Source organism: Tachyglossus aculeatus, chromosome 16 (assembly GCF_015852505.1).
Source record: "Tachyglossus aculeatus isolate mTacAcu1 chromosome 16, mTacAcu1.pri, whole genome shotgun sequence".
Taxonomy (NCBI): domain Eukaryota; kingdom Metazoa; phylum Chordata; class Mammalia; order Monotremata; family Tachyglossidae; genus Tachyglossus; species Tachyglossus aculeatus.
The window spans coordinates 5,719,683-5,727,993 of record NC_052081.1 but is presented as its reverse complement, the minus strand read 5'-3'; the positions used below and the strand labels follow the sequence as shown (position 1 = coordinate 5,727,993).

At 43.6% G+C, this 8,311-nt stretch overlaps 1 protein-coding gene across 1 annotated transcript in view; it reads left to right on the top strand.

Moving 5' to 3' along the window:
* Positions 1–4,460: 4,460 nt before the first annotated feature.
* Positions 4,461–8,311, top strand: part of SELL (selectin L) — a 28,208-nt gene continuing 24,357 nt past the window's right edge. Inside the window, exons 1-4 of the mRNA XM_038757870.1 lie at positions 4,461–4,499; positions 5,248–5,316; positions 6,057–6,195; positions 7,914–8,300. Of these exons, the coding sequence (XP_038613798.1) occupies positions 4,461–4,499; positions 5,248–5,316; positions 6,057–6,195; positions 7,914–8,300 (634 nt within the window). The remainder of the gene's footprint in view (positions 4,500–5,247; positions 5,317–6,056; positions 6,196–7,913; positions 8,301–8,311) is intronic.

The following is an 8,311-nucleotide window of genomic DNA, read 5'->3' as shown; positions in this document are numbered from 1 at the left end:
ATAACCTCTGACTCCAAAGCCCGTGCTCTTTCCACTGAGCCACGCTGCTTCTCTACCTTACTTCTCTAATCTCCTACTCCAACCCAGCCTGCAAACTTTGCTCCCCCAATACCAACCTACTCATTGTGACTCAATCTTCTCTCTCTTGCCACTGACTCCTAGCTCACATCCTCCCTCTATCTTGGAACTCCCTCCCCCTTCATAACCAAAGCCTTATTAAAATCTTATCTGCTCCAAGAAGCCTTCATTATTAACTCCCATCTTCTCCCCCCATCTCATTCACCCTCCCCTCAGTCACCTAAGAACTTGGATCTATATCCTTAAGCATTTGGATGCTCACGCCTCCACCCCCCCAACCCACCGCCACAGCCCCATAACACTTATTTATAAATCTTCGTACTTCACGCTTCCCCTAGCTGTAATTTATTTTCTTCTCTGTCTTCCCCACTAGATTGTAACCCTCTTGAAGGCAGGGATTTTGTCTTCCAACTCCAGTGAATTGTATTTTCCCAAGGACTTAGTACAGTGCTCTGCACTCAGTAAGCGATCAGTAAGTACCATTGGTTGACTGATTGTGCTAAGCACTGGGTTAGATACAATCAGGTCAGGTACATGCCTGATCCATATGGGGCATACGGTCTATAGTTAGGGGCAACAGGTATTTTTTCCCCATTTTAGAGGTGAGGAAACTGAGCTGACATGAAGATAAGTGACTTGCCTAAGGTCACTCAGCAGGCAAGGGGCAGAGAGCCAGAATTAGAACCCAGGTCTCCTGATTCCCAGTCCTGTGCTTTCTCCACTAGGCCACATTTTTTCTCTTTACTTTAAATCACTGGTCTGAAGTGTAGCAGCAGTCAAAGGGGCCAAGGAAAATATGAACTTCCTCAGGTAGGGGATAGGAGTCTCAACTCAAGGCATCCCTAGTCACTATTTAAAAGCATGGTAAATACGGACCTGGAATACCATAGGTAAGTCTGGTTGCTATGCCTTAGGAAGCCCATAATGCAGATGGAGATGGTTCAAATCCCAGCTTTGGCACTTGTCTGCTGTGTGACCCTGGGCAAGTCACTTCACTGTACCCCATTTCCCTCACCTGTAAAATGGGGATTGAGATTGTGAGCCTCACGTGGGACAGGGACTGTGTCCTACCCTATTTGCTTGCATCTACTCCGGGGCTTATTACAATGCCTGGCACATGGTACATGCTTAACAAATACCATTATTACTATTACTATTATTATTAAGGGAAGAGCAACCCAGAGCCTGAATTATGCTCTTTCCTCCAGCATGGGTGTGCGTGTTCTCCAGGGCTGGAGGATGGGGTGAACATCAGTGAGGGGGATCCATTATTGTCCAAAGCCCAAGGACCCTCACACCCTTGATCTGGCCTTGCCCAGGAGAAGGGCAGAAGTCCAGCTGGACTCAGCAGATAAGATGTTATATTTCTCTTCCTGTTCAGATCTTGCCAAGATCAATTCAACATGCATTTCTGAAATTGAAAGGCTTTGTGTTAATTTATTTCCCATCAAATTCCCCTACTCAGACAAATGCCAAAGCAATAATATGAGGAAATTACCCATTCCAAAATGTAACATGCACAGAGAGAGAGAGAAATCTCTGCTACTGTAAAATACTGACCTAGAAAAAGAGGAACTCTTTTTTACCTGAATGCTTTGATTGCTTGCCTAGAAAATTATAAAGTCCCCAGACTTTTTCCTTCAACAAACCCTTTTGACACCAGATTTTGATACTGATAATAATAATCATTATTATGATTGTATTTACTAAGTGCTTATTATGTGCCAATCACTGCACTAAGTGCTGGGGTAGATACAAGATCATCGGGTTGGACATGGACCCTTGTCTCACACTGGGGCTCATGGTCTAAGAGGGAGGGAGGGGAGGCATTTTATCCCCATTTTACAGATGAGAAAACTGAGGTTCCAGAGAAGTTAAGGGACTCATCCGAGGTCACCCAGCATGCAAGTGGGAGAGTTGGGATTAGAACCCAGGTCCAATGACTCCCAAGCCAGTGCTATTTCCCTTAAGCCATACTGCTTCCCAACTTAACAAAATGGCCCACGGGACAAAGATTTCAGGGAGCTGGGGTTCTTGGCCTAGATTCAGAACCCATTCACTGTGAGACGTCAGATGAGGCCCTTCCTATCTCTGGGCCTCTATTTCCCTGCTACAAAATATTCCCTCCTCATCCCCATCAGCAGTATTTACTGGGGACCTTTGTTCCTTGGGGGTCCAAGTGGAAGGAGACGGAGAGATGATTGGAGGGAAGAGAGGGGTTGGTTCTGGCTGGGATCCAGTCTCCTTGAAATTTCTCTTAAAAAAAAAATATCCCCTGCCCGACTGAGGCAGAATCAGCATTTAGAACAGTGCTTGGTACATAGAAAGCGCTTAACAAATACCATCATCACCAACCTCATTTTTTCTTCATTTTATCTTCATAATATTTGTTTGGTGTTCCTTTTTCTTTTCCTTAACCTCCTCTAAAAGGTGCCCATATCTTGTTGATTTCAGGGATGTCTCTATTTCCTTGACATAACACGTTCTGCTAGTTTAAATACAGAAGCAGCATGGCATAGTAGATAGAGCCCAGAAGGTCCTGAATTCTAATCCTGGCTTCGCCATTTGTCTGTAATGTGGCTTTGGGCAAGTCAATTCAATACTCTGGGCCTCAGTTCCCTCATCTGCAAAATGGGGTTTAAGACTGGGAGCCCCATGAGGGACATGGACTGTGTCCAACCTGATTACCTTGTATCTGCTCCAGCACTTAGTACAGTGCCCGGTATATAGTAAGTGTTTAACAAATACCATTAAAAAATTAAAAAAAAAATCAATCAATGGTATATACTGAGCACCCAAAATCTCTGCCCTCAAGGAGCTTACAATTACCAGAGGAAACAGGCACAAAATAAAATCAGTTACAGAAATGAGGAAGAAAGGAAAGGAAAGATGGGCATGTGGAGGAGTAATTGCTCAAATAGTAGTATGTGTAAATGAACAAAAACAGAAGAATTAAAGTTGGTTGTGAATGCCTGAGTGTGGTAATGGTATAAAAAGTGCTGGGGAGACAGCTGACCAAACTGAACAAGACACTAGAAAATACTAGCAATAATAGTAGTACATATTAAGTGTTTACTATGTGACAGGTACTGTACTAAGCCCTAAGGTAATTACACGATAATCAGGTCAGATACAGTCCCTGCCCACTTGAGGTTCACAGAGCAGTATTTGCATCGCCATTTTACAGATGAGGAAAGAGACTTACCCACATTCACTTTTTAGACTGTGAGCCCACCGTTGGGTAGGGACCGTCTCTATATGTTGCCAACTTGTACTTCCCAAGCGCTTAGTACAGTGCTCTGCACACAGTAAGCGCTCAATACGATTGATTGATTGATTCACACAGCCAGCAAGTGTCAGGGCTGAGATTAGAACCCAGGTCCTCTGAGTCCCAGGTCCCTGCTCTTTCCATTAGGCCACACTGCTTCTGTCTACATGTTTTGTTTTGTTGTCTGTCTCCCCCTTCTAGACTGAGAGCCCGTTGTTGGGTAGGGACCGTCTCTATATGTTGCCGACTTGTACTTCCCAAGTGCTTAGTACAGTGCTCTGCACACAGTAAGCGCTCAGTAAATATGATTGAATGAATGAATGCTTCCCCAAAGTGCCTTAGAATATTTCAGGTATTCAATATGGAAGGGACAGCCTTCGATAATAATGATGGTATTTGTTAAGCGCTTACTATGTGCCAAGCACTGTTCTAAGGCTGGACAAATGTGGATGTCTCTTGACTTTCAGCAGGGTCACCTTCGATTATGTAGCTCGGTCCCACATGACCACAGACTTTTTGGATTCTGAGCCCCATGTAGAACAGGGTCAAATGCACATAATAATAATAATGAAGCAGTGTGGCTCAGTGGAAAGAGCACGGGCTTTGGAGTCAGAGGTCATGGGTTCAAATCCCAGCTCCGCCAATTGTCAGATGTTTAGCTTGGGCAAGTCACTTAATTTCTCTGTGCCTGTTACCTCATCTGTAAAATGGGGATTAAGACTGTGAGCCCTCCATGGGACAGCCTGATCACCTTGTAAACTCCCCAGCGCTTAGAACAGTGCTTTGCACATAGTAAGCACTTAATAAATGCCATAATTATTATTATTATTATGAAAATAGTGCTTTTTTAAGCACTCGCTGTGTACCAAACAATGTATTTAGCACTGAGGTAGATACAAGATAATCATGTCAGACACAGACCCTGCCCCACATGGGGCTCACAGTTCAAGTAGGAGGGAGAAGTTATTGAACCCCAATTTTACAGATGAGGAAACTGAGGTGCAGAGAAGTGAAGTGACTTGCCCAAGGCCACACAGCGGGCAAGTGGCAGAGCCAGGATTGGAACCCAGGTGCCCTGACTCCCCGTGCTCTTTCCTCACCACTTGTAATGATAATGACACTAATTGTCATCACAATCAAGAATGGGTTTGCGGTAAAAAGGAAAAAAAAAGGTCTTTCTAACATTTCCTGTCAGATAACAGGGAAGTGGTGCAGGGAGGGTGTTGGGAAGGATGTGGGGAGTTAAACAAAAAAAGAAGCTAAGTTTCTGAGAAGCGCTCAGTGTGTGTCTAGCACACCACCGGAGCACTTGCGCCAAAGAGGACAAGAGCCCAGAAGCACCAGCATCTGAGCGCAGAGTGGCTGCAGGGAGACCTGTTGTAGAAACTGTAGCATCATGGTAAGCCCTTCCCACCTGAAAGTCTCCAAACTTTGATGGAGAAACATCGGCTCCCGGGAATGTGGAGGAGGAGGAGGAGGAGGAGGGTGGCAAAGAGTGAAACGGGATTTGTTTCGAGATCAGAAATGGGAAAGCCTGAGAGACCTGGGAGATGCCCCACTTGGTAACATCTCATGGAAAGAACAAATTCCAAGGTCTTCTCAATCTTACAGTTGATTTCATTACCTTATCTTTGCTCTTGGATGGGATTCTCAAAAGGGATGAAGGGAGAAACAAGAGTGAAAATATGTAATGATTCTCAAGAGATGCATATTTTAAAATAGACTGATTCATTCAATCGTATTTATTGAGCGCTTACTGTGTGCAGGGCGCTGATGCCTGTTTATCTCTAGGTAGAAAACATAAATGGTGGTTTGGGGAAAAAAAAGTTGTTCTTTTTCAACCAGTTTTTTAAAGCTATCTCATAAGTATAGGAAGGGCTTTTTTTTTTTCCTTTTAAAAGTATCTCCAGGGCAATTCCACCAACCAGCTTCATCTCAAAGTGACCAAAATTATTCCTGCTTCATGCTCGGTATGCAGAGCACCACACATTTAAATTTAAAACATTTAAAACATGATTTAAACCATTTCAATCACTTGATTCCCTGCCAAAGCATGTTGTTTGGCGGGTAATGTTTCACATGTATGTTGGAAAAACTGTCTGCTCATTTGTAATGAGTTTTCTATTTATAAACACTTTTCTTTTCCAGAGTTTGTTCATTTAGAATCTCTACGTGGTACGATTGCTGAAATCAAAGCTTATCATTTCGCGCAGCCCTAGAATAGGATAATCTTGTGTTTGAGGTTTTATATTTTACCTTAATTCTTTACTATGGACCTTGTTCTTTAAAATGGAAATCCCCTAGGGGCATTATTATTTTATTTCCTTTTAGGAAATACTACCACTACCCAGAAATATAAGTGGGGTCTTCAAAAGAGCAGCCACAGGGCAGAAGAAGATAGTATTTTAAATATCTGTTACTTCAACATATCAAAAATGAGTGGGAATGGGGATTAGTAGCCTAAAGTTAAAAAAGTGATTAGAACTCCCCCATTAAGAGAGAAGCATAAAGGGGAGCATAGATTTAATTTGTTTTGGGGTCTTTTGGAGTTAATAGGTGCTCTGGTGGTGGTGTGTATGTGTGTGTTTGCCCATATTTACTTTATTCTAACTTTGGGAAGGCTTTTGAAGTCTCCTCTTGCCTGGGGCAAAGCCTATGGCTTGGGAAGTGCTAATGATCTACCTATGATTTTTGGTTTTTAATCCTGCAGAACGAAAAAGTGGGCCCGAAGAAGTGGAAATCTGAGAATTTTCCCGGAGGCCAATGGAATCTTCCAAAGCTGTGGTTCTTGACAGTCTTCTGTTTCGGTGTGTTTAACGACCTACATGCTCTCATCCCTCTAGACTGCAGTAAGCTTGTTGTGGGCAGGGATTGTGTCTGTTTGATGTTATACTGTACTCTCCCAAGCACTTAGTGCAGTGCTCTGCATACAGTAAGCGCGCAATAAATGTGGCTGGATGAATGAATGAATGGAGGGATTGATGTTTGCTATTGCCCTTCGTTTTGGAAATGAGCCTAGGGATTTTCCGATCCCTGAGGCTCAATCTCCATTCTGAGGGGCTTCAGAGCTGACACCGATTTGCCATCCTCTTAGAGCTGGGGTGTTTACTGGTGGGAGTTCAACGTGAAAAGGACTTGAAGGGAAAATCCCACTCCCCAAGCACTCCCTCCCACCCCATATTTTTTTTTCTTCCACCTTGCAAGAAAAACAGACCACCGGTACGGACTACGTTCCATCTAAATTGCCCATATGGTCAAAAATGGGAACAGAGAATCACAGAGAAAAAATCGGACGCGTCTAAGAATCTCTAATGCAGCCAACCTAGTAACCCAGAGAAGCAGCGTGGCCTAGTGGATAGAGCACGGGCCTGGGAAGTCAAAAGGACCTGGGTTCCAATCCCGGCTCCACCACTTGTCTGCTGGGGGGACCTTGGGCAAGTCACTTCACTTCTCTGTGCCGCATCTATAAGATGAGGATGAATACTGCGAGCCCCATGTGGACATGGATTGTGTCCAACTTGATTAGCTTGCATCTACCCAGCACTTTGTACAGTGCCTGGCACATAGTAACACTTAACAAGTACTCTTTTAAAAAGCCCTGCTTTTCACTCCTCCTTAGAATGATATCCTATTAAGCCTTAAGAGTAATAGCTACAAACTCCACACAACCTGGAGCTGTAGTTAGTTGGGCTTATAGGGGATATGGAATGCTTGAAGCTGTGGGTGAGAAAGCTAGAAATGCAGGGGAAATAGAAGTGAAAGGGATAAAAGAAAATGGGTTACTGAAATGGGAAAAGGGAAAGAGCAAAAACAGGATGGATGATTTTTTTCTCACCCTTGCATTTTTTTAAATCTATTTACAATATCTTTTACTGAATAATAAAATTCACACTTATAATTGGAAAGAAATGCCCATAGAAAAGGTAGCTGTTTAATAGCTAAAATTGCAACTAACGTTTTGCCAACTGCAACAACATTTCATTCATTCAATCGAATTTATTGAGTGCTTACCATGTGCGGAGCACTGTACTAAAGGCTTGGGAGAGTACAATATAACAACAAACAGACACATTCCCTACCCATCATCATCATTAATCATCAATGGTATTTACTGAGCGCTAACTATGTGCAGAGCACCAAACTAAGCCCTCGGGAGAATACAATACAACAGGGTGGGCAAAATTCAACCTGAGTCCTGGGGTATCTATTGGGTTTGTGAAGATAGCCAGTGCTCACTAAATACCAATGGTGATGATAACCATCTGAGCTATCCAAGTGCTCAGACCACAAAAGGACTTGCATCACGTGAGTTCTAATCCCAGCTCCTCCAATTGTCTGCTGTGTGACCTTGGGCAAGTCATTTTACTTCTCTGTGCCTCAGTTATCTCATCTGTAAAATGGGGATTGAGACTGTGAGCCTCATGTGGGCCCAGGGCTACATCAACCCAATTTGCTTGTATTCACCCCAGGGCTTAGTACAGTGCCTGGAGTGCTTAACAAATAGCCTCATTATTATTATTATTATTATTATTATTGTTATTACTCTCATCATATGTTATTCTTTTAGAGTTCCTGGCCTGGAGTGGGGTTGACTGCTGGACTTACCATTATTCTTCCAAACCTCTACCATGGGAACATGCGAGGCGGTTCTGTCAGAAGCACTACACAGATTTGGTGGCTATTCAGAACAAGGGAGAGATTGCGTACCTGGAAGAAAACATCCCCCACAGCAAGAGCTACTATTGGATAGGCATCCGGAAGATTGGCGGGGTCTGGACTTGGGTGGGCACCAACAAATCTCTCACCAAGGAAGCAGAAAACTGGGGTGACGGGGAGCCCAATAACAAGAAAACCAAAGAGGACTGTGTGGAGATCTACATAAACAGAACCACCGACTCAGGCAAATGGAATGATGATTCCTGTCAGAAACCGAAGAGAGCTCTGTGCTATACTGGTAGGAAGCTA